Source organism: Apiospora aurea (assembly GCF_038362705.1).
Source record: "Apiospora aurea strain CBS 24483 chromosome Unknown utg000001l_segment0_segment0, whole genome shotgun sequence".
Classification (NCBI taxonomy): domain Eukaryota; kingdom Fungi; phylum Ascomycota; class Sordariomycetes; order Amphisphaeriales; family Apiosporaceae; genus Apiospora; species Apiospora aurea.
In genome coordinates this window covers 4,235,817-4,262,756 of record NW_027117388.1, presented here as the reverse complement: position 1 = coordinate 4,262,756, position 26,940 = coordinate 4,235,817, and the positions used below count along the sequence as shown (strand labels likewise).

At 55.8% G+C, this 26,940-nt stretch overlaps 14 protein-coding genes across 14 annotated transcripts; 2 read left to right on the top strand and 12 right to left on the bottom strand.

Annotated features, from left to right (window-relative positions):
• Window positions 1-347: 347 nt before the first annotated feature.
• Window positions 348-1,674, bottom strand: PG986_001343 (uncharacterized protein; the record flags this gene model as incomplete). The annotated part of the gene is made up of 2 exons (XM_066837565.1): window positions 348-1,453; window positions 1,512-1,674. 2 exons carry the CDS (start codon window positions 1,672-1,674, stop codon window positions 348-350), a joined length of 1,269 nt encoding a protein of 422 aa, XP_066706458.1.
• A 3,506-nt stretch (window positions 1,675-5,180) lies between these two features.
• On the bottom strand, window positions 5,181-6,314 carry PG986_001342 (uncharacterized protein; the record flags this gene model as incomplete). Its single annotated transcript, XM_066837564.1, has 2 exons — window positions 5,181-5,454; window positions 6,193-6,314. The coding sequence occupies 2 exons, from the start codon at window positions 6,312-6,314 to the stop codon at window positions 5,181-5,183; spliced, it is 396 nt and encodes a 131-aa protein (XP_066706457.1).
• Window positions 6,315-6,998: 684 nt separating this feature from the next.
• On the bottom strand, window positions 6,999-7,667 carry PG986_001341 (uncharacterized protein; the record flags this gene model as incomplete). Its single annotated transcript, XM_066837563.1, has 2 exons — window positions 6,999-7,356; window positions 7,516-7,667. 2 exons carry the CDS (start codon window positions 7,665-7,667, stop codon window positions 6,999-7,001), a joined length of 510 nt encoding a protein of 169 aa, XP_066706456.1.
• A 399-nt stretch (window positions 7,668-8,066) lies between these two features.
• Window positions 8,067-9,352, bottom strand: PG986_001340 (uncharacterized protein; the record flags this gene model as incomplete). The annotated part of the gene is made up of 6 exons (XM_066837562.1): window positions 8,067-8,313; window positions 8,357-8,541; window positions 8,679-8,852; window positions 8,874-9,077; window positions 9,137-9,161; window positions 9,219-9,352. The coding sequence occupies 6 exons, from the start codon at window positions 9,350-9,352 to the stop codon at window positions 8,067-8,069; spliced, it is 969 nt and encodes a 322-aa protein (XP_066706455.1).
• Window positions 9,353-10,181: 829 nt separating this feature from the next.
• On the bottom strand, window positions 10,182-10,489 carry PG986_001339 (uncharacterized protein; the record flags this gene model as incomplete). The annotated part of the gene is made up of 2 exons (XM_066837561.1): window positions 10,182-10,213; window positions 10,243-10,489. The coding sequence occupies 2 exons, from the start codon at window positions 10,487-10,489 to the stop codon at window positions 10,182-10,184; spliced, it is 279 nt and encodes a 92-aa protein (XP_066706454.1).
• An 868-nt stretch (window positions 10,490-11,357) lies between these two features.
• On the bottom strand, window positions 11,358-11,803 carry PG986_001338 (uncharacterized protein; the record flags this gene model as incomplete). The annotated part of the gene is made up of 2 exons (XM_066837560.1): window positions 11,358-11,398; window positions 11,536-11,803. The coding sequence occupies 2 exons, from the start codon at window positions 11,801-11,803 to the stop codon at window positions 11,358-11,360; spliced, it is 309 nt and encodes a 102-aa protein (XP_066706453.1).
• Window positions 11,804-11,922: 119 nt separating this feature from the next.
• PG986_001337 (uncharacterized protein) lies at window positions 11,923-12,513 on the bottom strand (the record flags this gene model as incomplete). Its single annotated transcript, XM_066837559.1, has 1 exon — window positions 11,923-12,513. One exon carries the CDS (start codon window positions 12,511-12,513, stop codon window positions 11,923-11,925), a length of 591 nt encoding a protein of 196 aa, XP_066706452.1.
• A 2,617-nt stretch (window positions 12,514-15,130) lies between these two features.
• On the top strand, window positions 15,131-17,323 carry PG986_001336 (mitogen-activated protein kinase kinase; the record flags this gene model as incomplete). The annotated part of the gene is given in 3 exon segments (XM_066837558.1): window positions 15,131-16,564; window positions 16,584-16,830; window positions 17,289-17,323. 3 exon segments carry the CDS (start codon window positions 15,131-15,133, stop codon window positions 17,321-17,323), a joined length of 1,716 nt encoding a protein of 571 aa, XP_066706451.1.
• Window positions 17,324-17,482: 159 nt separating this feature from the next.
• Window positions 17,483-18,011, bottom strand: PG986_001335 (uncharacterized protein; the record flags this gene model as incomplete). The annotated part of the gene is made up of 2 exons (XM_066837557.1): window positions 17,483-17,811; window positions 17,885-18,011. 2 exons carry the CDS (start codon window positions 18,009-18,011, stop codon window positions 17,483-17,485), a joined length of 456 nt encoding a protein of 151 aa, XP_066706450.1.
• Window positions 18,012-18,644: 633 nt separating this feature from the next.
• On the top strand, window positions 18,645-19,463 carry PG986_001334 (uncharacterized protein; the record flags this gene model as incomplete). The annotated part of the gene is made up of 1 exon (XM_066837556.1): window positions 18,645-19,463. The coding sequence occupies one exon, from the start codon at window positions 18,645-18,647 to the stop codon at window positions 19,461-19,463; it is 819 nt and encodes a 272-aa protein (XP_066706449.1).
• A 247-nt stretch (window positions 19,464-19,710) lies between these two features.
• On the bottom strand, window positions 19,711-20,534 carry PG986_001333 (uncharacterized protein; the record flags this gene model as incomplete). Its single annotated transcript, XM_066837555.1, has 2 exons — window positions 19,711-19,895; window positions 19,940-20,534. 2 exons carry the CDS (start codon window positions 20,532-20,534, stop codon window positions 19,711-19,713), a joined length of 780 nt encoding a protein of 259 aa, XP_066706448.1.
• Window positions 20,535-20,878: 344 nt separating this feature from the next.
• PG986_001332 (uncharacterized protein) lies at window positions 20,879-22,420 on the bottom strand (the record flags this gene model as incomplete). Its single annotated transcript, XM_066837554.1, has 4 exons — window positions 20,879-21,058; window positions 21,125-21,924; window positions 21,991-22,092; window positions 22,171-22,420. 4 exons carry the CDS (start codon window positions 22,418-22,420, stop codon window positions 20,879-20,881), a joined length of 1,332 nt encoding a protein of 443 aa, XP_066706447.1.
• A 497-nt stretch (window positions 22,421-22,917) lies between these two features.
• On the bottom strand, window positions 22,918-24,922 carry PG986_001331 (putative uracil permease; the record flags this gene model as incomplete). Its single annotated transcript, XM_066837553.1, has 5 exons — window positions 22,918-23,259; window positions 23,334-23,758; window positions 23,821-24,013; window positions 24,075-24,257; window positions 24,317-24,922. 5 exons carry the CDS (start codon window positions 24,920-24,922, stop codon window positions 22,918-22,920), a joined length of 1,749 nt encoding a protein of 582 aa, XP_066706446.1.
• Window positions 24,923-25,621: 699 nt separating this feature from the next.
• PG986_001330 (uncharacterized protein) lies at window positions 25,622-26,932 on the bottom strand (the record flags this gene model as incomplete). Its single annotated transcript, XM_066837552.1, has 1 exon — window positions 25,622-26,932. One exon carries the CDS (start codon window positions 26,930-26,932, stop codon window positions 25,622-25,624), a length of 1,311 nt encoding a protein of 436 aa, XP_066706445.1.
• Window positions 26,933-26,940: the final 8 nt, after the last annotated feature.

Below are 26,940 nucleotides of genomic sequence, written 5' to 3'. Positions count from 1 at the left end.
AGTCCCTTCATACCTAAACGAGCGAAGCTATTGCCCTCATGAATGGCAGTCAACATGTCCCAGATCCGACAAGCATCACCAAGTGATAATCTGACTCGAGCATGTGGCTTCCGCAGTACAGATAATAGCAGTCAAGTATTTGCTCCATCCAGAGGAGCCCAGATGTGAATTTCAATAAATATGTATGTATATATGTATGTGTGTGTATATGTACAGTCCCCGGTGTAACCCAAACACCACAATTCGCCAGTCGTAACCTCCCAATGCAGCGCTCTCGCAAAAGTCAAATCAAGCGTAACATCGTATATACATATATGAGCGGCCAAGGAAACACGGCAAGCAACCTGTTATTGCGCCGCGCTTTTGGCCCCTTCGACGCTCGCCCCGTGTTCCAGTAGAACACCCACCATGTCCGTCCGCCCGGATACGACCGCCCGCTGCAGCGGCGTGTAACCCTGCGCGTCGAGTCCATTGATGGCCACGTCGTAGCGCTGTAGCAACAGCCGCAGCGTGTCCATGGAACCACCCGCCACCGCCATGTGTAGAAGTGGCGCGCTCGTCTCAGGTAGACTGGGTGGCGCCTGCTGCTGCTGCTGCTGTTCACTCATGCTCAGTGTGGATTGGTACGTCGACGATGCGGCCGACGGGCTACGTGCGCGGCCTGTCATGTTGGCGTCGGACCGGCTACTGTGGTACCAGGCCAGATCCGTGTCGGGAGGCGTGGGGTAAGTTGCGGTAGGAGTCATGTCGTCGTCCATCGAGAAGGCGCCTTCAGGACGTGGCACCCCTAGGTGCTCTCGGTTTGGGTACATGTGGTGGTAGCCGGCAGGGGGCATACCGAGCATATGGCCCTGGTGCGCGTTGGTGTCCACGAGTAAGGGGCTAGGTTGCGCCGAGCTAACAGCAACATGAAGGCCGTCGTAGCTGTCGTGCCGTTGAGGTTGTGGCCATGGCGAAGAGGCGCTGGCGGGGCTGGGCCCCCGAGATGACGATGATAGATGTGGTGGCGCATTGCCGCGCAGTTGTTGCGGGTAGTGGCCAGGAGAAGACATGTTGGATGACGTCGACACGGCACGGCTTCGTAGACCCATGGGCGGTGTCGAGTTGACAGCCGGTTCGTGCGAGGAAGGGACAGCGGGGAAGAAGGACGGTGCGTCGTAGCTAGGGGCTTGAGGGCCGTTGTTGATAAGCCCAAGGCCGTTGGCCTGCTGTGCCTCAGCCGCCTGAGACCAAAGGTAGTTTCCCATCCAGTCCGAGGCCGTGATCATAGGTGGCGTCGCGGCGTCTGAGTGGTTGGATTGCGCCGTGTCGCTCCTGCATGGGCTACTCGCGCCAGAAACCGATGAACCGGCCTCGGAGGGAGGCGTGCCGCTTCGTCCCTGCCCTTCTTGGAGCTGCTGTAGCTGTCTCTTCAACTTTTCGACCTCCTTGGTTCTGTCTCGCATGTTGCGTCCTGGACACCGGGCGTTTAGCGGGCAGGTCGGATCCGGCGGGTCCGAGGGGTAACTTACTGTACGCTCGTTGGGCCAGACGGTTCTGGATCTTCCTCCTTTCAGAAGCATCCGGGAGCTTGGTCCAGTCCTCGTCGGGCTTCATAAGATCTGCGTACGATATAGTCTGGGAGCGGCTGCATCGCGATGACGCTGGGTTTGGCGATCGAGAAGAGATCGGCATGGTGGAAGAAGCAGTTGGCCGAAGTTCTGGGATGCTGGGTGGGTTGGTGTACCAGTGGCAGATGGGAAAGGACGAAGGAGTTGTCTTGGATAATAAGTATGGGATGAATCCGGAATGGAGGTAAGCAAGTATCGGCTCGTAATAGCAGACCCCAGGTACTCGAGGCCATTGGGGGGTCAGGTCTAGATATAGGCAATGGCTCAATCGTGCCTCTCAGCCGAACTAGGCTCATGCAGGAACATGGACAGGTCTATAGGCCAACTGGAGTAACGCGGGTCATCAGTCGACGTTACACACTCTGGGCGAAGAGCGGTTCTGACCGCTCTAGTCGAGAGGCTGGTGTGTTCTGGCTCGGCGACCAAACGCCCTAGCCGCATACCGAAAATAACATACTGGGCAGGTTTGCGGCCAAAGCCAGAGTCGAAGGGGTCCATTCTGAGATTTCCGGATCATCAGTCCCCACACTCAGGGCTTAGCTGAGGTAGGGTGAATACGGCGGTCGGTGCTGTATGCACGCAGCAGATCAGATGTATGCATGCATGCATGGTCCATGCAATGCTAACTCGATGTGCCTGCTGCCCCAGGCCCCAAGAAAGACTTCCATGTACATACACAGCGTGTGTGTGTCTCTCTCTCTCTCTCTCTCTCTCTCTCTCTCTCTCTCTCTCGCGGCTCCCTGGCGATGCTCTCTGGTTAGCTCCTTGGTCCGGCCGGCTACCCTGAGGAGCCAAAAACAGACTGGCAGAGGGGGGTAGCGTAGGGTAGCGTAGGGTAGCGTATACGGAGAGAGATGAGAGGGACCGGCTAGCAAGACTAGGTGAGAAGACCGGTGCCTGCTGGACGAAACAAGGGGAAAGGCAGGTCGGCAGCTGCGCCAATGTGGACGAGTGTCGAGGAGACGGCCTATTCTGGCTAGTGGGACCCTGGTCGAGGACTGGGAGAGTCTGCTGGGGCGTCCTCGCCGGGATGTCCCCAGGCATTGCGGCACCAGTACTATGGTAGATTGATTCCAGGAGATGCCACCGGTCCACGTCCCAAATGGAAATAGGGCCTAGGCGCGACGGCTTGCCTGGATGGGGTTAGGCACAGGTGGGAATGAATATGCCTGTCTGATGATCGGCCTCGAGCTATTCTCGTCTTCTACTGTAGGTCTTCTGGTTCGGGAAGCAATCCCAGCAAAGTACCGCCAGCAATCTGGAACGTTGCCGTCCCGTCGCCGTCTGGCGCGTCTATAGAGTCTCGAGAAAGAATGGTGAGATGACGCATTCTCCAGCCACGACCGCAACGGTCTGGCACCTTTTTTCTTCTTCTTTTTTTGCTTTTTGCGCAGTCCTACTTGTACTGTCTGTGGTTGACTGTCTGTGAGGTGCAGCGAGGTGCATAAGCGTGCGTGCGGCTGACCGTGTGCATATATTACAAACAACGGGGCTGTCTTGGCCACTGCAAGACTGCTGCTGTTGCTGCTGCTGCTGCTGTTGCTGCTGCTGCTGCTGCTGCTGTTGCTGCTCAGCTCCATCGAGTTAGAAAAGGACCATACTCCACAGATGGTGGCAAAGCCTTATATGATATACGGGGCGGTTCGACGGGGCTGTCTCTTGCTTCTGCAGCCGTGGTCGGCAGCATTGCACCATTGAGGGAAACAGCAGCACTTTGGGGTTTCGGCCCATCTGTCGGCCCTTGAAGCCTGCAAGCAAGTTGTTGAGCTATGAGTACCCTTAGGCCACCATGCAATGCACGCACATGGGCAGCCTGGCGGAGGATCATCGGCATCGATGGAAGCAGGACGATGCGGTACAGTTGTTTCCCGGTGGTTTTGGACCGTCCGTCCTGAACGAAGAAGTCTGGACTTGGACTGTACGTAGGTAGCACTGGTATGTTAGGTACATACCTACCTACCTAACATGCAGGTATGAGGTATGAAGCAAAAAGCGGTACCTACTGTACAATAATAGGGCACCAGCAGAGGGTCCACTGCGACCAGAACAGGTGCCCGGTACGTACCCCGGTGCCCCCGGTGGACAATCGATTACGTGGCACATCAATCCCACCCGGACGGATCTATCTATCGATGCATTCCAATCGTCCCATCTGCTGTGGTCGTTGCAATTGCTGATTGTGACGGACGGACAGGCCAAATGAACCAAGGGCCAAGGGCCAAGGGACGACGGGAGAGGAGGAGAGAAGGGGAGAAGGGGTCGGAACAGGCACAGCCACGCCACACACACACGCGCAGCTCGTCTATCGGCTGTCGGGACAGTGGTGAGTGGCGGCCCGTCATTCATTTTCCTACTTGGTTAGTCCTGGCTTTTCCAGTGCGGTGAGTGTAGCTATTTTCGTACAAGGCTGACAATGTCCACTAACGGCCTTTTCTTACTTTGTTTCTGGCGTTCTCTCTCTCGCTCTCTCGACCCTTCTCTCCCCTTACTCTGCGTGTCTTTAGGTGAAACCCCGAGCTCGTCTGGGTGACATAACACAACACCAGGATAAGACTGGCGGTGTTTGCTGAAGAGTACTTACCTATGGCCGGGGGTGGGAATCCTTCCTGGAAGTTCCCTCCTAGTGGAATCCATCTGATCCAGCCCGGCGAATAAGCATAACTGCCTGCGCCACTCTGTGCGCCGGTCCCGAAATGTGGTGGGCTGGCGACATTTTTAGGACACAACCGACCACAGCACAAGGTAACAAGACGATGTATCTGATGCATTGCCGAAATAAGAAAGAAGAAGGAGAAGAGCATGGGCCACCCATGGGCATCATTTGGCATCTTTCTCTCTCTATTGATTTGCTTGGGCCTTCCCCTGGTGCTTGGATGCGTGATGGGGCCACGAATGGAAATCCTCCTCTTCGCGTCGACTTCTATTTTTGTTCGTCTGATCACCATCTCCGTCGCGTTAGTGCTGATTCGGCTCCAACCCTCGCCCGCCTCCCACACATTCCCCCCGCTGTTGACAATGGCAGCGTTGCAGTGGCCAGCGGCTAGCCATTCCCTGCATGCCAATACTTCCGACCAAGCTTTTTGTGAATCTGTCAAGGCCATTGCCATGCCCATCTTTGCAGATGAGATCCTGCCGGCATCATAGTCTCATCAGCAGGAGGAACCTGAGGCCAGGCTGCCAGGCAACATGATCGAGGTCCATTGGGCTTGATTTGTGTGCCATGGTGGCTTGAGGATCAAACGCCGCCGTCATTTGCCGGCGCCACACCCTTCAGCGCTCAGCCCTAGGCAGCTACATACCCGGATAGATGGGCCTGGGCCACAATGGCCAGCCATGCAGAAAAGTCTCGGATTAATGGGTGCTCTCGCCTTTGAAACTTAGCTACGTCTCTTTCGGATGCGCTGCCGTGGAAGTGTTTGCTGGTTCGCGTGTTTGCCTGCATGGCATCCCGAAGGCAAGCACCCTATCTGTACAGGGTTACGATGTAGTAATATGCTGACCCGGGCCGTTGGCCACGTTTCCATCTCCGTCCGATGACACTGGTACCGGCCCGAGTCATGAAGACATATATCACCATGGTTGCAAACTAACCTCGTCAACGCTACCCTCGTCCGAGTCGGCCCCAACCTTGGCAGCAGGGGTATTTCCCTTGTTGGAGCGCCGACCACGTCGTTGTCTCTTGGCCTGGCTCGCGTCACGCTCGGCGTCCTCCTCCTCCTCCTCATCGGCAGCCTTGTTGGTGCGGCCACGCTTCTTCGACGAAGAGGCAGCAGTGGAGGATTCGGCGCCTCCCTTAGCGGCCTGGGATTCCAAGAACGCCTTGCGCATGGCGGCGAACTTCTTCCTATAGGGTCGATAATGGTCAGTTTTACATACTTGAGGGTAAGCCTATAGGAAGAAAAGAATGAGAAAAAAGAAGAAAAGAATGAGAAAAAAAAAGAAAAAGAAGAAGAAGCGAAAACGGAAAAGGAGGAAAGGCATAAGTTCCACACGGGCAAAAGTACATGGGATGTTGGGATTCTGGTTAACAAGTCACTTGCTTCAGAGTGGAGGGGTGCTGGTCCCGTTTGGCAGCGATCTCCTTCCAGTTGGACCCGGAAAGACCAGAGATGTGTATCTGGAGGAGACACGTCAAAAGAAAGACGTCGGGATCTTGATCGGATGCCATAACCACGGAGAGAAATGTCGATTGGGGGGTTGGTTTCGGTGCCCGGGGGTGAATTGAGTGTTGAGTGGCCGAAGGTCAAGTCAACGAAGAAGCGGGTGGAGTGGGAAAACCAAAGGTTGATCTGGGCGCAAAGGGAACAAACCACGCACGGAATGGGTTGGAGTGGGATAGAAAGAGGATCTGGGGCCCGGGTACGTAGAGGTTGCCGAAAGGGAAGCTGCCCGTCAGCTGCAGGGAAAGAGCAGAGTATCCTGTACCTCACCGTCGTGGGCCCAAGGGCACACGACAGGGTACACGGGATAGAACGCAGCCCCGATGCAGCTCGGCCAGCCAGCCAGCCAGCCAGCCAGCCAGGGCCGTCGATCAACAAGACAAAAGGAACCAGAAACAACAAAGAAAACCGTATCAACTCACCGGACAATCTCGTGGCCTAAGCCAACCTTGGGCGCAATTTCGGTCCAGCTGCCACCAGACAGCGCTGGATTAGTCCTCATCAGGACGAGGAAGATGATGCTTCTCTCCTGCTCTGGAGTCATGTTTGCGAGGTGGGTGGGTGATGGTTGTGATTTATGTGTGTGACTTGGTTGGGTTGAGCCTTCTGCTGTTTGTTTGGGACAAAGGGCAAGAGAAGTAGGCTGGATGGGAGTGGATGCGGCACTGAGTGGGCAGAAATACTACTTGGCGTATATGAAAAGGTGTCCTTGCAGCCTGCGTCGTGAAATGAATGGGAAAAGTGGTGGTTCGGCTGTAGAGAAGTTGGCCCAGGAGGAACCACTGAATGGCCAAGAGCACAACTGAGCCCTGGAGAATTCCTGGGCGTTGCTGTTTACTTGAGGCTGCCACAAGACAAATTGCTTGCAGCCACCGCAGCTGGTTGTTTGTTCTGGCCAGGAAGCACTCGGGGGGAGAGGTGACACCCAGTAAACCTAAGCCCGGTGTCCACGGAAATAGCAGGCGTTATTCTGCAAATGCAGTATTGATCCGACAAGTCTGGAGTTCATAGATTCAAGCTTCTTCACTTAACTAGGTACGAAATGGGTTGCCGAAAAGACATCGGCATGTCTACAATTATTGTTCCTACCCGAGGTCCTTACACCTTCCTTATACTACGCCTTTGCTTATCTCCCAAGTTCCTACGCCATCCGAAGGAACATGGCCTGACAAAGATGCCGCATAAGTTCGCTCACATGTAGAGCCGAGATCCAGTGTACCAACGGGAATCATGTCTTTGTGATTGGCTGAAACACGTTTGCCAGGTAGTCCATCGCATCGAGCGGTGCCCCCTGTGTCCTGAGGATACAGTACGCTGTACTGAGGTGGAAGTGGAAGTTTGGAATGGAAAACTCCGACAGGTACGTCTGCGCCGACGCAAAGTGGAATCTGTCCAGCATGGTGATGGGTGTATTGCTCAGCTCGGCCGCCCCGACGCCCTCGGCGTATTCGACGGTCCGGTCAAGCCGTGCTTTGAGCTGAGCGATGGTTGTCTCGTCATCTGCTATAGCGACGTGCTCGCGACGGGCAACGCGGTCTATGAACCAGACGACGGTGTTGCAGCAGCTCTGAACCTGGTACGTAAGACTGCCGGGATGGTTAACATGGTTACTTACCCAGTGGTTTTGAAGGACGCGATAGTGGCTGCCTGGGTTGGCGTCGCTTCGGGAGACCACCGAGCCGGGCAAGCACATTATCAGGATTCCCATCTTAACACCGGCAATACGGAAAAAAGATGTAGCTTACCGTCTCTGGTCGGGAACTAGACGATAGCTGAGCAAGTCATCGTGGCTGATGCCCTTTTCTTCGGCGTATGCAGCTGACTTGTCAATCATAGCCGAGAAGTTCTTGAGGTACTTGACAAACACGGGGATAGACTGGTCGTAAAGTGATGCCATCGTGATTGACTTATTGACTGTACCGATATCTGATGACCCGAAAGTAACATATGGGATGAGTTCGATTCGATGATGAGATGGATGACGAGGAGACCGGGAAATCCGGCGCTTATCTATTTGTACGCAGGAATCCAGTCGCCTGGAGACTAGCCAGCCACCAGGCACCCGGAGGACCCCTTACCTCGCAGATCCTAGCAGTCCAACATCACGGATCCTGTATTTGTCCGCGATCGGAAACGTAACGCTGATCTATACTGCTTAGCGTACAAGCCCATACCTTTGTATCGGTAGGTCAGCAGCGTCTTGGTTCGATTCAACATTAGCACTGCTATGGAACACGAAAGCGCTACATGTATGTACACACGCGCATACATAGAGCACACACTCGACTTGGACCAATCACAGCTTCTCATACTCCTCCAATGGCTCTATCAGGACCAATGGTCCCCTGGGAATGATGAGAGGCGACTCGGGAGCCACCACCGCTTGTCGACCAATGGCATAGCCCTCGCCATAGTACTTAATCCACGGCTCTGTGGCCTTGTGGAACGCACCACCCGCTGTTGCCTCTCCCTGATCCCAGTACAGCCGCCGAAGCCAAAGGTGCAGATGCGGATAGTCATGACGGATAGTCATGACGGATGGTCTTAAGGTTGCAGTAGAAGACGGGCACGTAGCCAGTGTCAAACCGTATCAGTGTGGTGTAGAGCCGCACGTCTGCCTCGGTAATGTGGTCGCCGAAGAGGAAGGCCTGGTCTGGGTGGGATGCCAGGATGGCTTCCAGTCTGTCCAGAGACGTGAAGAGCGGATACAGGTTCTCCTCGTATGCCTCCTGTGTCTTGGCGAAGCCCGTTTTGTAGACGCCGTTGTTGACCTGTTGTCACCATTCGATGTTAGCCTTGCTGCTCTAGACGATCCGTGTCTTGAAAGGGGGGACAGCCCTCTCAACGGCAGAAAATTCACAGACAGCCAAGTATCGCGAGGGCAAGACAGAACGAATAGATGGCCTACCGTGTTGTACAACCATCCGTTGAGCTCGTCGATCTGCGACCGCAAGGGCTCCGGGAACAGACCACCACCAGGTCGGTTCGCCTCGCGGTACTCGGGTGCAAGCAGGTCGTCGAACTCGGTGTAAAACATGCGGATAATCTCACTTGACTCGTTGTTGACGATGGTGCCCGACCTCTTATCTCATAGGACAGGGACGGTAACGCGACCGCTGTAGCCGGGCTCAACCAGCTCGTACAGTTGGCGAAGGGTGGTAAAGCCAGGATGCAGGGGGTCCTCGGTAGGCGAGCCGAATGTGCCATCGAACATCCATCCGGCGGGGGGCCTCAGACTGCCAACAAGGTGGAGATCGATGATACCTTCGAGGTGTTTGAGCCCGCGTACTATCAGGGTGCGGTGTGCCTTGAGGGATTGGCTGTAAGCTGACTTGCGCCAGGAGTATATTATGCTGCATGGCTTACCCAGGGACACCCCGTGCTGATATAGCTGCGAACGTAATAGTCAGTAATGGGGATCTCTTGTCAGGGGGCAGTTTTCCCTCACAGCGCATATCGACCTTTCTCGGCTGGGAATTGTGAGGTAGGATCCCTCGAGATGAAATTGCGAAAAGTCGACGCAGGACGGACAAATTTCCTGTCCTCTTGATAAACCGGGTCTTTCTGCTGCCGCGTAGGCATGTTAGAGTTGGTAATAGAGGGGGAATTTATCACAATCAGGTCCACGACGTACAGACATGGCGGGTTAGCCGAGTACGATCAATGAGATGGTGGTCCGGATTGAGCGGCTGCGTCGACGGCCTACGATCACAACAAGGGCTTTCGGATGAAAAAGATCAACGGAGGCATGTAAAAAGTCGAGAACTTCCACTGGTACGATTTATCGCATTAGCTGGGTTGAGTTGCTAAAATGAGATGCTAACATCGGGGTGCATTCAAACATCTGGATACATGGATGGAGGAGGTTCATCGAAGTTACTGCGTTGCAGCTCAGCGTAAACGTTCAATGCAATTTGTAAGCGCATCACGCAATCATACATTTATTAGCGATGCCGCCATTGACAAACCCCATGCTTTCCGCCAACCCTTTGCCAACGTGATTGATGACAAATAAGAGAAAAGGGTCCTAAACTTGGCTGCCTTCTGGATGAGCGCTCTCGATGAAATCAATTCGGTAGACTACCGATATTAACAAAGGCACAATGGTTCTTTCATAGGCAAACCCCTAAACCTGTGATTACATGGCCGTTTATAGTTTGGATGCGCGGTGTCGGGCTCCAGCCTCATCAGGCTTCGGTAAGTGGTCGCTCGTCTCGTTCTTCTCTTAAGACTGATAGGATCGCCAAGTTGGCTCAGATTCGCGTGCGGACCTTTCAACTGCTTGGCCGCCCTTTCGCGCAATGTGTCGCCCCCACGACTGTCGCTATTCTGTGTGTTTTCCTTGTCGCAAGTTTCTGAGCTGCTTTGGCTGGGGCTACTGGACGACAGGGACCGACCAGCTCCCGCTTCGTCAGGGGTAGGGTTCGTCTCGCTGCTCTCGGCCTTGAGGCTAATGGGGTCGCCCAACATACTCGGGTTGGCATCGGACCCGTGGAGCTTCTTGGAAGCTTTCTCCCGGAGCGTCTCGTGGTCGCTGCCTGCCATCGTCCTGTTGCAGTCTTCTCTGGCGGCGAGCTGTTCTGACGCAGTGGCGGAGGGGATGTACGGCTCGGGTAGTGATTCGAGAGCTTTGTCGTCGTTTAGAAGGACGGAATCACTGATCTTTTGGAGACCCGCGGAAAGGGTGTTCTTGAGTGAGACGAGGGTCAAGTAGAACATTGGTATTGTGGATGATGTGTCACTGGATATATTACAGTGTTTTATATATGCAAATAGTTACTTCGAAGCGCCCTGATGATGTGGAAGGCAGTGGTGATGAATACGACGATGATGATGATATAAAGCCATCATTACCTTCAAGCAGCCGAGGGCACCTTGATAGCCCTGTTTACCTCAGGCATGTGGGAGAGCCCTACAAAGACCAAGGATGCCCCTTTCTGGCGCATGACCTCATTTTCATATGCCTGGGGCTTCCTGCCTGGGGCTTCCTGCCTGGGGCTTCCTGCCTGGGGCTTCCTGCCTTCACAAGCTAGGCTTACTGAAAGCCAATGACCTCACGACCTGCCTTCGATGTAGACTCTTACCACCGAAGCCCACCGGTTTGAAGTAATCTATCCCATGCAGGGCCATCAACGTCTAGGTACTCTACCTACCAGCAGCTTGGATTACCCCGCCATGACAGGGTTAGCTTGTACGGGTCTTCTCAGGCACTGTACCCCAGACGCTCGCTCACCACTCCTGCTCGATTTGGACTTGGCAACCAACATCACCATGAGCACATGCAGTTATGTAGGTCCAGATATGATCATCATATTCATCTCCTGACCTCGCTCCTTGCCATGGTAGCCGATTATAGGCCTGTCTTATCAGCACAATTAACCATTCGCGTGTTGCCGGACGCCCTATAGAAAACACCAACCGTGGTGGTGACATAAATCTCGGCTTGACCCTACGTCTCGGGCGACATTGAGCGGCGACGAGGAAGAGTGGAAACGCAAACCGACATTCAGGAAAAATAATGTTTCCGGCATTAGACTATGTACACTGCCATCGTAGCATATTTGCAAAATTCACCAAGCATCGTTAATCATTCCTCTGCCGACCTTTTGGCCTGACCCTTACTGGGTCCTGCAGTGGTTTTTGTATGCGTCCCAAATCGGGACTCTTCCGCCTCCCAGCCCTCGAAGGACTGCCGTCTCGCCTATTTTTTCGGGATGACCGAGCGTACTCCTGCAGTACGTGTGCATAGAGGGTGGATGTTGTACCTAATGAGGTCGCCGACCTTGCAGGTCCCGAAGACATGTACGAATCTGCCGGTGTTTCGTTATGTGGTGTGGGTGTATCCGACTCCACCGAGTCCTCGACCGAACCTTCACACCCTGCAAGCGTGATAGCTTCGTGCCTGAAATCGTCCTTATCAAAGTCGGTAGAAAATCTCGATACCGAGAGGTCAGAAACCGATGTGACAGGACTCTCGTCAGGTTGCGACTCCTCGTAGTCGTGCTCGAAAGGGAGCAGGCCGGATTGCGCCATTACATCAGACTCCGAGTCTGAAAAGGACAGGGTCCGTGCTGGAGTCAAGGTGGCCAGGCTGTATTTGTGATGGCCATCGTCGCTCACAGGCGAAGCAGCCAAGGAATCAGAGCACATGGTCATTGATCGGGGGAAGGGGGGAGATGGCTCGCAGGGACAGATGTATTGATGACAAGGGGTTCATCGGTGATGAAGTACGGGTCGCCCTCATCGAAGAAGGGCTTGCTGGAGTTGTGGTCGTGGTCACCGACAACATCGACAGCAGAATCAGTGGAAGACACGGTCGTTCGCGCGTCGCCGTCATTCTGCTCGTCGTCGGCGTCGGACTGGCGCCATGGGTGGCCGTCAGGAAGGTAGGATGAGAAGTATCTAACCAGCGAGTCCAGCGACTTTGTCCGGAAGAGTTGAACGGCGTATTGCCACTGATCCGTACCAATTAGATTGGGATTGCCAACGATCTCGAATGAGGCAGACTCGAGACAGTCGTTCAGCTCGCGAAGGCGTTGCTCTCTGCGGTCGGCCAGAAGACGGTGGAACTCATCTGCGGTGGCGGCGGAGTTTGAAATCTCGAACACATCGTGGTGGAAGGCCTCGGGGTCTTGAATGGTGGACTGGAAAGTGTTGTACTGGTCGTGCAGCTTGGTAAAGAGGTCGTCCCTCTTCATTCCGAACTTCCATGCGGGCCATGACCAACTTAGTTCGTCGTCCATTCTACGTCTATCGGTGGGGGTATCAAGAGCGAAAATCGAAATCCAAACGGCACAAACAAAACGCAGGAAAGGAAAATAATAATAATAGAATAAAACAAGGTCCGGAAAGGGAAAGACGGGCTAGGGCGCGGTGCGCAAAGCGTGGTCGTCGCGATGGCTATGGTATACAGGGTGTCGTGTGTCGTGTCGTTCAGGCGGGCTCGTCGGGAAAGCATCGATCTAGATACAGGCCATCAGGTCCATTGCGGCGGTGTTCGTTCAGTGAAGAAGAAGTTGGCTAGGGGGTTGGAGGGAATCGGCGGGCGCGGTGATGGCTTCGCGTGTGCCTCTGGGGAACCCTTTGTGACTGCAGAGCGTTGACGAGCCTTTGTTGACGGGGAAATGGGGGAAGATGGGGAGGATATGACCACGGAACAGCCTAGCCGGGAGCGGTTTCAAACGAGTTGGGCGAGCCTGGGTGCCCATTCTCCGACACGCTGCCTGTCGCTGCCTGAGAGTTCAGGCCTAAACTGGGTCTGACCTGCTCGTAGGGCCGCCAAGCACCGTAGCGTGCAGCCCGCGGGACTGCCTAGACTGCACTGCAAAGGGCTTACTGCGTCTAGCCTGATAGCGGCCTCCGTCTGGCCAATCAACCGGCCTTCGGGGCACGCATGTGTCTGACACGCCCAGTTTTAGTGGTCCGATCTGCCAATCGCAGTTGCCCCCATGATGAAAATACGTCGCATCCTGGGAGCATCCTGCCGTTGGCTGCATTTTCGCCCTCTCCCAAGTTCCCGAATCCCAACCTTACTGTAGGCAAGCCACGGTACGGGCGTGTACGAATGGTCCGTCCATCCAATGCTCTTGATCAGCAGAGAGGTGATGCCTGGGTACATACTTATTTTCACATATCCTTGGCCAAACAAGGTGCCGTGTCCTCGACAAGGCTCCCAACTACTAGACGGCCCATCTAAGCAGCAAAAAGGTATCAAGTTGATATTCTGCAACGCTCTCATCTCAACCGAGAGGCATGATACAGCCCATGGGCACCCGAATAGACGCCCCCGTTGTTCACAAATCGGGGTTGTGGCCGCCATTCTGTGTTGGTCAATGTCCTGCGAATATCCATAGGGACACCCCCTCTGCCGAAGGGAAACGATTCAACAGGCCCCGCTGCACAAATTCCCACGCCAATGTTGGGCAACCAATCAATCGGGTGATTGCGATGCCTCCCTCCCTCAGCAGCCGCCAGTCCACAATCCGTCGACCAGATAGGCTTTGCCAGAGTGCTACACGCATGTGTGGATGGATGGCTACCGAGAACTCTGGCAAGCCTAATTGTGCCTGCGTGCTCGATTTGCAAACTTTCTCTTCTATATACAATCATATCCTATATTCCAGCTGGCGCGTCACGGGAGATGTTTGAGGCGAACATTGGAAAGTGACACCATCCTTGAACAGCTGGCTGCACCTCATGCACAGCCAGCCGACTGCCATCATGACGGGTTTTTTTTGGGGGGGGTTGTTTTTTATGCTCAGCTTACCCACCTCTTCCTGTGATGCCCATCTTCCCCAAAAAGGGCGGAGCAAGCAGTAGAGTCACTGGTGCTCCCATGGTTGGATGGACACCGTCTCGATTGCGCGCATGTCTCCCGGTCCGGTCATGCGAACAAACTACGTGTAAAGCCCCACTAGCTGCCTCGGGATTGCACCACCTATTTTGAAATAGATACTGGTGATTTCAAGAGTGGTGTAATTCCGAGGTCGCCATTGGGCTTGACAAGTAAGTAGTTTGAGAATAGTCGGGACTGGATATTCTATTCGATTTTTTTCATTATTGCGTTTTCCCTGTTTTTATTGCTGGGTTACTCGGTGGAATAGCCGCTCTGTTCATTACCCAGGCTGTATTGGAGGGTTGACTATAATACCAATGCCAGGTGTAGTCTATTCGTATGACGGGGAGCATTGCATGTCCCACCGATCTGACAGTCAAAACGGCAACCGGGGCTGTGGTCAGGGCTATGCAGACATCAGGCGAAATGTAGGTACTCTTGTACCGCCCCCGTTCGCGCACCCTGGCACCATTTTTAACAGCAGCAATCCTAGGCAGCCAGGCGACTCCAGCGCGGGATCAGCCGCAACAGACTTCTGACGGCTACATACCATGACTCCTCCAATGTTCCGGGTTCGTGTTCACCACGAATAGGCCCTGAGGACACTGCACCTGACGTTGTCTTCTCTACAAGTACACAGTGGCAGCGGCCGGTTGAAGAGCTTCAAGGGGCCTCCCGCTCTCCATTTGCTTCTCGTTATTCCCAAATTTCCTGTTCAACTGCATTTTGACTGTACACTGGAATAAACGCTCCCCGAATGGTTACCCGTTGACCCAGGTTGGAATGAACATTCACTGGAGTAAACGCAAACCGGACTGATCACCATTGACTGAGAATGGAATGAACAGTTATTCGACGGCTGAAAATCTAACGCGTTGACGATTATCCAAACGTTGATTCCAATTTCAGCGGTAGTTTAATACTATTCCGCCGAAGGACGCCAACTGGTAAGTGGGCGAGCATCCATCAGAAGTCGGATCTGTGGGTTAACGCTTTATTATTGACCAGTTCAGCCTGCTCTCGCCATGGGCGAATACTACTATTCCGAGGAGAGGACCGAACCCTTCTCCCAGGCGGAAATAGACAGCCGACTTAAGAACAGCATTCGTGTCCCCGAGGATTTGGAGTCATCCGATGACTCGATCCCTTTGGATAAACTTATCATCCATGACAAACATCGAGACGAAGGGATCCGTATCTTGGTGCGGCCACTGACCAGGAGCCGCTCCGTTAGTCCCGGCTCGGACAGCTGCAGATGGCTCGCTCTACGCGCCGAGGTTGCGGATGCGGCCGCTGAAAAGGCCGAGACTAAAGTGTTGGCGGTGACTCAGACCTCTAAAGACATCAACTTCGCGCTGCGGATACCTGGAGAAAGTGGCGTCGACGAGACGCGACCCCCTATCTGGTGTGAGCTTTACTACGACCCCGCGAGCGACAATCAAATCCTGTATAACCGCTCGGACGTCCCCATTACTCTAACGAAGTTGTCACCATCACTCGTGGATGGAGAGGATGGCTATGCCAATTTCGAAGAAGAACTCGTGCCTGGAACTACCAAGGAGCTATGTCCAGCCTCATGGAGACTCAGTGTTTATGGGACGGCTGTCATAGACTTCAGGGTATTGACCAAACACGTTGCAACAGTCTGGGCTCCTCATGAGCCATCGATTGTCCCTTCAGCTACTACAAGTACAAGTAGTAGTTCTGGTGCCCTTAACTCATTGGTCAAGAGATCCCTCAAGTCATCGACCAAGAGATCCTTCTCCGAGAAAGACGGCGGAGAGGCGGCTACGGCCGAGAAAAGACGGCGCATTTCCAATGTCGACGACGACGGCGTCATCGTATTCTATCCACAAGCCCTGTTACAAGTTGGAAAGGACGAAACTATTGCAATTCCGGGTGGCTACGAGCTCGACCAATACCGGTTGACGAAGCGCGACCAGATTGCCACCACGGCAGCGTCCTCGGTTTTTACTGCTCAACACTCCAAGGTCCCCGAGGTCCCTGACGGTGGTGTCATCACGGTGAAAGTACTCAAGACGAGCGGGCCAAATAACGCCAGACCGCAGGACAGCCATAGGAATGTTATCCGCCAGGCAGACGTATGGCTACGCGAGTATCGGAGCCAGGATGACCTCCAACATGAGTCGATCGTAAAGCTGTACGGTGGCGACGCGCGGTACCTGTCGTTATATATGGAGCATGTGGACGGCAAAGACCTAGCGGCTCGCAGCGTCTGGCGAGATGCAGGAACTGACACCTTTACGGGCAATCGTGCCGATGCGGTGCGAATCCTTAAGGATATCGCGGGCGCGCTGAACTACGTACACCAACGAAAGCGCGTCCATAATGATATCAAGCCTGCCAATATATTATACTCGCGGGACCGCGGCGCGGTTCTGTGCGACTTTGGTCTATCAACACTTTCGAATGATGCGGCGACGAACGGGGGGCACACCGTACTACGTCCCTCCCGAGTTCATTGGGAAAAAGCTGCGAGGGAGCCCCTCGGACGTCTGGGCCTTGGGCGTCACCATGCTGTACGTGCTCAGGAAGATTACCTTTCCCGACGCTCGTGGTCGCCAGGGACACCCCAAGCAGTTGTACTGGATGATTGCCGATCTCAACCGAAGGTCGCACCATCCCAGCAAAGGTGCTTCCGCTGTAACCCAAATGCAGCAGTGGCTGAACGAGGTGAACGAGGCGAAGTCGAAGTTGAATACACGTGATAAGCTGCACCTGCTGGTCTCGCAGATGCTAACACCTAACCCGAGCCATCGAATCACCATGGCGAAGGTAATGTCCGAACTTGCATCACATCCAGCGGGACAACCATCACATCCAGCGGGACAGCCATCACATCAAGTGGGATAACCGGTATATCCAATGAGTGGAATAATCATCATATCCAGTGGAATAATCCATCCCATTCAGTGGGATGGGACAACTATATATTTGACACTCAATAATCACCGATCCGTACCGTACGGCATAATACGATGGGAGCAGCGCTGTCGCCATCGAGGTAATATATGTTCGGGATCGTTTACTCAACGACACCACTTGTTCGTTGTCGCGTGTGACGGCATTATATCATCGATGCTTCGAAATGTCTCATAGTCTGACATCTAGCACATATACCATGGAAAACCCGAACATGGCTATCATTGAGACGGCATCCAGCCGTTTCGCCGCAGCCGCATTTCCAGGAGGTTTAGAAGCGGAAGTGGAGTTGGAAGACGAGCCAGCAGAGGGGTTGGACGCCTGCCCAACGTACTCTGCGGTTATACCAGTGCTGTTCTTGCACTTATCGCCAGACAAGAGTTGGGCACTCGAACGGAAGGTGATGTCGGCGCACTGTCAACAGTACCATTAGCTCACCACCAAGCACGATTTCCCTCGAGTGTCGGGGCGGAACCTACGTTATAGAGGGCCGAACCAGATTTGCCCGAGGTAACGACCTGGATGGTGGCATTGTCGCCATCACGCGGCTGGATGGGAAGCGGCAGGGATGGGATACAGTATGTGCCTCTTCCCGTGGCGTTGACGAAGTCTGGGGTGAGGGAGACGTTGAAGGCGCTCGCATTGGTGCCCAGGCCAAGGTTGACGAAGACATAGGTCCATTCGTGGTGGAGACCCAAGACGACGGAGCCTCCCTGGACCGGCCATTCCGTCCTGCCAGCGGCACCGGGAGCGGCGCCGGCACCTTTTCAAGGATACACGTCAGTGAAAGGACCCGTGCGGCTGCAGAAACAAGAAGGATGAGTGAAGTCGCATACATGGGTACCGCCATTGGTCGTATGTCGTGTTCTCGGCGAGCGTGTCGGCTCTCCAGGTGGGATACTCGATGGAGAAGTGTGCCGCCGAGAGTTGCAAGGTGGCGAGGAGGAGGATTGATGAGAGCATGGCGAATGCTTGGTCTTGGTCGTGTTAGATAGATGCGGGTAGCGTACTCAACAAAGATAGATCTGGAAGGTATACAAACAAGGAGAGGGCACGCTGAGGATTATATATAAGTACATGTACATGCATGTATACCAATGCCGGGGGCAGGAACTTTGACGTCTTTGACGTCTTTCACCGCATGTGTTTCGTGTGTGGACATAGCCGTCTTGCCTTTGAGCGACCCAGACGCAGGCGTGATGCAGTTGCAGATGCAGGCTCTCTCTCTCTCTCTCGCTCTCTCTACGCTGCCAAGCCTCAGCTTGTCGGACCCAACCCTTTAGCGCCAAGCCACAGCGCCGGATCGCGAGTTGGCATCTTTTATATTTGCTCAAACATTCTCACCTGCTGCAGCATCAGTGGAAGACGCGGCGCGGGCTGGCTTGGCTTGGCGAAGCTGCAGGTCGGGGTAGTTGCACACTGCCCGATTGGGGGGACATGACGGACGACCATCACAATCGGTGCCGAGGTCACATGATGGTAACGCAGGTCACACGCAACACACACAACGCGGTGGTGATGCACACAGCATCTCCAAACCAAGATGAGCAAACCCTCCCTACCTTGCTCGACTGACGCCCCAAAACAACCACCACGATGGATCAAGAGGCTCTCAAAGCCGCCGCTCTGGGCGTCGTCCACCGTAAACTCATCAGCGGCAGCCACATCCTGCACCACCACAGCGTCCTGGACGCCTACGGCCACCTCTCCGTCCGCCACCCAACCAGGCCCGACGTCTTCATCCTGTCCCGGGACGCCGCCCCGGCCACCATCACGTCGCCCCGCGACCTGGTCGAGTACTGGGTCAAGGACGCCGCTCCTGTGGACCCGGACCACGCCCCCAAGGGCTTCGCCGAGCGCCACATCCACAGCGAGCTGTACCGCGCCTACCCCTCCATCCAGAGCGTCGTCCACAGCCACGCCGACGCCGTTCTGCCCTACACCATCAACGGCGTCCCGCTGCGGCCCTGCTATCACATGGCCGGCTTCCTGGGCCACTGGTCGCCCGTCTGGGACATCGCCTCAGCCCGTGCCGGCGCCGGCGGCAGCAGCAGCGGCGACATGCTGGTCCGCACCGAAGCCCTCGGCGCCGCCCTCGCCCAGCAGTTCAAGTACTCCACCACGGTTGTCCTGATGCGGGGCCACGGCTTCACCGCCGTCGCCGGCGCGGGCGGCATCGAGGAGGCCGTCCTCCGCGCCGTCTACACGGCCCAGAACGCCGCCATCCAGACCACCGCCCTAACCACCCAGGCCGCCTACCACAGCCGCAACGACGCCCCGCTGCAGCCCATCAAGTTCCTGTCGCCCGAGGAGGCCGAGGCTTCCAAGAGCATGGCGAGCGACACGGTGATGCGGCCCTGGGGCTTGTGGTTGAGGGAGGTGGAAGCTTCTAACCTTTACCTGAACTCGGCGTGAGACGGAAAACGACGGGTTAGTTCATGATGGTTTTGAATTCAAGTCTTTATTTGAAACGGGCACAGGCCCAAGCAGAAACCATACGACTTGACTCGGTGCAGTAAGTCTGCTAGATGATATAACCCGTGTAGGCTAGCCTATGAACCGCGCGGTAGCATTCCATCACGTCGGCTTTCCGTAGATAACCCTTCCCATTTCAGAACCAAGCCTCCGCCACTAGACCACCGACCAGGAGGCCCGCTGGGCCCTACTGGCGCATCACCGTGATGGTGTGCACGTACTTGACCTTACCGTCCACGATGCGGATCTCGTGGCTATCGGGCCACGCCCCCAGCGAGCTGAACTCACACAGCACGTCGACCGAGCCCACGACCTCGTCGATGACGTACCGGCGTTGCCCGTTGACCCGGGCGCTGCCCCTCGCGGGAGTGTCTGCCCGCAGGGGCGTGTCAGCATCGAGCCCTCGACCCGCTCACAGTCGGTGCCCCAGGGGATTGAGCCGGCCGCCGTCGCGTTGGTCCACATGTCCAGATACGCATCCCCCGCGTGGCGCAGGGCGTCGCGGCCCGGCCGGCGCGCCGCATCCGCGATGGGGCTCCAGTCCTCCTTTTGGATGTAGGACAGCGTCTGCCGCGCGTTGAAGAAGAGGTCGCCCGTCGTCGCGCGCACCGTGTCGATCATGGTGATGGACGTCGTGCCGTTCGCCGACCCGTCCGGCGGTTGGTGTCGGATCTGCGTCCCCACGACGTACGGCTTCGAGCCCGTCGTCGAGATGAACATGGTGTAGCTGGCGCAAGCCACGGTGTCGGCCGTGGACCGGTTCAGGTCCAGCTTCAGGGGCTGGCTGAGCAGGCCCTTGGCCATGTCGGCTTTCTTGTTGTTCTCCATGTAGGTGAAATTGTCGCTCGAGATCCGGAGCCCCGCCGTCGTCCCGCTGGCCTGCGCTTCGAGGTAGCTGTCGGCAGTGGCCAGGAGCTCGTCTCGGGAACACTGTGCCGTTGCCCGGCTAATGTGACATGCCGTCCAGAGCAGAGCCCAGAGGGCTTTCGTGATAGTCAGACCGTTGAACATTGTCGCATATGTCAGCATATTCACTAAAGTGTGTCACTGCTGGGAGGGTTTCTTGACTTTCCAATACATCTCCAGTTGCCCCTGCTACTTATACCGGCCCAGCTCGTCTTCGAAGCCATACACGAAAGAAACACATTGACTGCCGTGGCTAAATTGCTAAATCCGGAATTGGGTCTCCAAACACAGTTACATCACTCCGCTTCTTCTATATTAACATGCATAGCAATACCACTGCTGCCGGCTCATTTTATTTAGGCATTTCTACGCCACCATGCCACCATGCCACCTAGAAGCGACAGGCACAGTACATCGGCCAAGGGCTCGTATAGTATGCAGAAACTTGCTTAGACGCCCATTGACGAATTCCGATCCCAGCCACCCTCGGCCTCGAAGATTTCCCCCACAGCTTTGGAGACGACGAGTAGATGCCTGTCGTGGTATCGGGGGGCTACAAGCGTTAGGCCAATCGGCAGGCTATTTTCTCCCTTGAACCCTGGAACATTCACGGTTGGCGTATGCAGTCCCTGCCAACGCGGTCAGCTTCATGCGAGAGTGAGTGTCCATGGACAGATCGTAGGACGTTGACCTACAGTCCAGATGCTGCAGAAGCTGGCGCTGCCCGTACTCTCCAGCCCTTTCGGCGCCTCGTCCGGCACGCTAGGCGTGACGATGGCCGCGTACCCGGCGGCGATGGCGTCCATCTTGGGCCGCAGCGCTGCCATGCTGTCCCAGGCGCGAAGCTGCTCGGCGTGCATGTACTTGTGCTCGTTCTCGACGTGGCCGACGAGGAAGCCGTGCAGCCGGTCCGCGGCGGTGCGGTGCTCGGGCAGGAAGGCGACGCGGCCCTCGGCGTGCAGCACGACGCGGTGGTAGTGCGGCATGCCGTCGAACTCGGGCGGCAGCTGGATCTCGTCCACCTCGGCGCCGTGCGCGCGCAGCAAGGCCGCAGCTTTGTCCATGGCGGCCGCGGTGCCCGTGCCGACTTCCGGCCACACCATGGTCTTCAGTAGGGCGAACTTGGCACCCCGCACGCGGAAGGGCGCTTCGGGCGGCGGCGTGTCGTCGTGCAGGGCGAAGACGTCGGCTAGCAGCTCCAGGTCGTCGACGCTGCGCGCGTACAGGCCGAGGGTGTCGAAGAGGAGGGCGTAGATCTTCTGGCCCTCCCGGCTAATGGAGTTCCAGGTCGGCTTGAACGCGTAGATGCCGTTGAACGAGCCCGGGCGGATGGTGCTACCGCCCGTCTGCGTGCCCAGGCCGAGGGTGGCCTGGAAGTCCCCGACGGCCGCGCCGGACCCCGAGGAGGAGCCGCCAGGGGACCTGGTGGGATCGTGTGGGTTGCTGGTCTTGGGTCCCACCGTCTTGGCTGCGAACTCGGTTGTCGTGGTCTTTCCTGTGGTGCTCCGTCAGCGCCATGGTTCGCCCAGATGAGGGCGAGAGGACGGAGCAAAAAGCGTACCCAAGAGCAGCGCGCCGGCTTTACGCAGTATGACAATGGATGCTGCGTCGACTGATGGCGCATGGCCTTCGTAGATGGGCGAATTGAACTGAGTGGGCATGTCTGGTCAAGATCAAGGACAGATTAGCTAGCAACAATAGGCGCGGGAGTCCTCTTCCGGCGAGGAGACTTAGACATTACCCTTTGTGTAAATCACATCCTTGACGGCGACTGCAACACCATGTAGGGGCCCGCGCTGCTCTCGGGGCGCCTGGTCCAGAGCCTTGGCTTGGTTCACCACGTACCCAGGGTCTAGATAAGCCCATGCCTTGACGGTCGCGTCGCGCTGTTCTATCCTCGAGAGTAAGGAGCGCGCATAGTCCTCCACTGTCAAGGAGCCGTCTTTGAGCCTCGCCAGCACCTGCGTTGCCGTAAGTTGATATGCTTCCATGACAAACGCACGCTTGCACAGATGAGGGATTAAAGGGGCCGATTCGCTTTCGAGATGACGCAGCACTGTACAGATTCAACGTTGATCTACAGCTGCTATGGTGTTATCACAGGATCCCCTTCATATAAGAAAGCATAAGTATATCAGGAGCCGTGATCGGATGCGCTTCCGCGACGATTTGGAGGGACCCCATCGGAGCGGTTATCGGTCGGTACCCCGAAAGTGGCCGAGCTGTTCTTTGGCAAAGCCCGACAAACTGGGGCCATTCGCTGGCGTCGGTTATCTGACTCGAGCAAGATTCACCCATGGCATCCCCTGACAAGTACTCTAAGTACTTACTCTTCCCCAGAATCTCCCCCGCTTGGCTCTCGTCTCCAACTCCCCACCATGTTCACTATTGGAGACATCACTACATGGTGAGTGCACTACATAGGACACCGTACTTTATCCATACGTACAAACTTGGTGGTTTTCATTACGAACCCATCTCTTCTCTGTCAGACCTTCATCTCGGAGATCTTCTCTCCGTCTTTGCGACTGTCCCTGGCCGCTGTCAAGACGGGCGACGCTGCAATACCGACACCGTCCCTTTCGCCATCCAAGAAACCTTCTCGGCCGTTCTTGGCCATGCACTCGAACGACAGAGCCACACTCTCGTATCCTGCAGGCAAGACACGCAGCCGTACGAGAATTGTCATGATACAGTAGAGAATGCAGGCAGCCGCAAACGTGATAATCCATCCAAGTTTGTAAAGATCTTTGGCGGCCTGGCTGACTGCCTGTGGTTGATACTGCGCAACGAGCCCAGGAAGCCCAAGTGTCATCCCACCTACCCAAGCCTGTAGTAGCAATGTAATGTCAGAATAAGTCGGCTCTGCGTCGGAGAATGGTTCACAGGAACCTCATTGCTTACCAAGACTGCGATCCAATTGACCCCACCCCAGTACCAGTAGGCGCTGCTCTTTGTTCCGTCGTAGGCCGAGGGGATGTGGTAGTTACCAGTCTTTGCCCACACGTAGTCTGTGATGATAACACCACAGAGCGGTGCCATGAAGATATTGTAGGAACCAAGAAACGACAAGAATGCCTGGGCACTGGCAAGAAGCTCCCAGGGCACGACGGCGACGCCGAGGAATGCGCACAAGACCTGCCCACGCTTTATGGTCATGTACTTGGGGAATAATCCAGTCAGGTCTGCTCCAAACGGTATCGAGTTGGATCCAAAGTTGGTGGCGATGACAGCCAGGAGGAAGCTGAGAGACACGAGGAAGACGCCGCCGCGGGCCGCGGGCCCCCAATAATTGTCCAGAATGGCATCAAGCAAGTCCCAGAGATTCCCTAGGGGCCGTGTCAATCTGATGTATACGACTCACTCGGGGGGAGAGGGTGCAGCAGCTTACAGTAAGCCTTTCCTAGCGTGGGCGTAAGGACGGCCGTGCTGGCCAGACCGAGAAACAAGACGAGAACCTTCGCCGTGAAGGCGACGATCCCCTGAAGCGCACCGGCATGCCAGGGCTTTTGGCAGTAGCGTGCCAAATCAGGCTGGTTTACCAGCATTGGCGACAGAGTTCCCAAGATGACGTTGATGCCATTCTGCCCGCGGGTTAGCATATGTGTTCGTTCCTGTTGTTTAGTTCGACGCGGTGCTTCATACCATCACAGCCCATCCAAGTGTTGTAGTCGCGGCAACCTTCTCCCCCGCCTTATTGGCTGCATCAAGCGCGCTGAGACCAGCACCATTCGCCATCGCCCAGCCGAAGAAGCCAAAGGTAGCGATCGGCATGACGACGCCCTTTAAAGTGAAGAGATGTCGGATCTTGGTGGGGTGAATGAACATCTAGTGTCTGGTTAGCATGCGTCAAGTGCGTCTCCGAGGGGTCCAAGATGGGAACCCACAAAGGGGAACTCGGCAACCCAGACGATGAAGAACCCCAATAGCTGCTTGGACGTCACATGGGCCGAAGCGGGTAGAGCGTTGGGCCACTTCGTCCACAGATCGCCGAATATGCAGCGAAAGCAGACGGAGACGAGGTTTGCCCCGTAGAAGCTCTGCACGCCGTACCAGATGATGCAGACCGCGGCGCGGATGAAGATGAAAAAGTACGATCCGTACATGCCAAAGGTGACCCGCGCGATGATGGGGTATCCGACATGGTACATGACACCCGGTCGCGCCATGAAGACGATGGCGAGCGAAGACAGGAGACAGCCGAGGACGGCCGAGATGAAGGCCTGCTGCCAGGTCAGGCCGACGGCGATCAGGCTGGCGGCGACGTTCCACCCCGTCACGCTGAACATGTTGGTGAACCAATACATGGGAAGGCTAATCGCCGTCCATGTTCGCTCCTCGGGGTGTGTCGGCTCGAGATCGCGATTGGACCATTTCTCGTTGCCAATCTGCTCCCGCCCACCTGCGGTCTGCGGGGCGCGAACAAAGTCGCGAAAGGCCTCGGCGGACTGAAAAGGCGCCAGGACGGCGTGCCTGCTAGGTAAACGAACCATTCTGTCGCATGCGTCAGCTTGTCGTCAGCTTGTCACCACTTGGCTGGTCGGCCAGGACTGACGATAGCAATGGGAGAACGACCGAGATGGTCGCTAACTGTAACCGCGAATCACATCCGTAAGTAAGTAGCTACTCGTGTATCATATAAGACAAATTGCATGGCCGTGCTTTCCTTTTCGCCGCCAATCGATATACCAAAATGAGGAGATTGCACTGGTATCGACCGCCGTCGGGGGCTTGGTTGCGGCCAAGACTCTGCGTAGGCACGACACGGCCTTTCGATGGTGGAGAGCTGGCAGGTTGGCGTACAGCTGTCAATCATGTGTTAATAGGCCAAGTTCCGGGGTTCGAGATAAAGCTATCGGAACGTATCCTATCTGGTCAAGGATGCGATATGGAGAAGACCCCCCCAACCCCCGAAAGGGATCGGGTTGCCCCAACCGACAATCACAGGAACACAGGGAAGCCCATAAACCAACCAAGAGCAAGTACCCTGTATCATGACGATGACTATGTATTCTCCGCAGGAAATCTGGGGGACCGTACCCAAGACGCTAGAACAAGCGCCCTCTAATAGGATGTCTAAGTCCGGGATCACATTCCGGATCGAGTCCGAAATGGGGCAGGCATGAGTGAGATGTATCCAATGTAAGTAAGCAGGTATTGCAGTATTCGGGTCACTCCAGGATAAGACGGATTTACTCAAAGAGCCCATGGGAAAGGAAATCTTCCTCCGCGTGGCTCTCATCCCCAACATGGTTGCCGATCTCGTCCGTCTCATGAGGTCGATCGGCCTTTGAACCAGCAGTAGCCCTTCTCGTATGGCTCGCTCCGTCGCCGCGCAGAGCGATTCTGACCTCTGTACCTTCAATGATGACGCGGTCTTTCGCCTCGACGAAGGCCTCCGTATCCTCCGCCGAGCCAAAACGTACCCAGCCTCGGGGCACAGAGATCTTGAGCGGGGATTCTGGTATCTTCTTGAGCTGCTTGTGCATGCCCACCATTTGAGGCCGGTACGGGAGTGCGAGAAGGGCCAGCTTGAGCACACTGTCCAGCGCGGTAGGCAGAAACATGTGATCTGCAGGCCGGACGAAAGCAACGTTGGTGAAATTCGAGAGCTTCACGTCTTCGCACAACAGGATCTCATGGGGGATCTGTTGGCGTATCCGCAGAGTCTCAATGTGTTCGGGCCGGGCCAAGTCATGCAACAGCGCCAGAGTCTTGACGGCATCGTTGCCCGCGTTGTGGTACATGCTCTCACTAAGGCCGTAATCATGCTGGGGGTAGCCGAACAGCTTGAGCAGCGACCGCAGGCCGGGCGGTTCGACGACTGCCTCGGGGGTGAAGACATCAGACCGGATAAGGGTACTCAAATCGAGGAAGCTGTCACATAGGTCGGCAAGAGCGGGAAATGCCTGGCGCATGGCATTAAAATCGGCATCTAGGGCGTAACCTACCAGGACCACTTTAGCACCGGGCGTGCTATCGCGGTATTGTTCGACGGCTTGGCACACCCGGGCCTCGACTTGCTTGACGGGCACGAATTCCGATTCGCCAAATTGGAACTCCTCGCGAAGCTTGCTGCGGCCCCTTTCTCCGACCGGGGGATTTTGGGCGAGCTGCTGGAGTTTTTCGAGATAAGGCTCCTGGACTTTAATTGAGATGGCCTCGACATGGAGATCACGACAGAAGTCCTGTAGACTGGACCTTTGTCTTGTCCCAGCAGCAGCAGCAGCAGCAGCAGCAGCAGCAGACCGAAAAGGGCCATGTGCAAATGCAAGGCCGACCTCGGTCGGGGCCTGAGACGCGAAGACTTTGGCTGGATCGGGCTCGGTGTCCCAATGTACATCGGAGACGAATTCGCAGTCCAGGGCAACAAAGCCGCAGCGGCGGCCATGACGAAGCGCCACGTACTCCTGCAAGGTACGGACGGGCTTTCTAAGCAGGCGCGAGACCGGGGAGCTAGGTCTCGTCGGCGGGCTGCGATTGTGTGGAGAGTGGGTTGTCATGGCTTTGC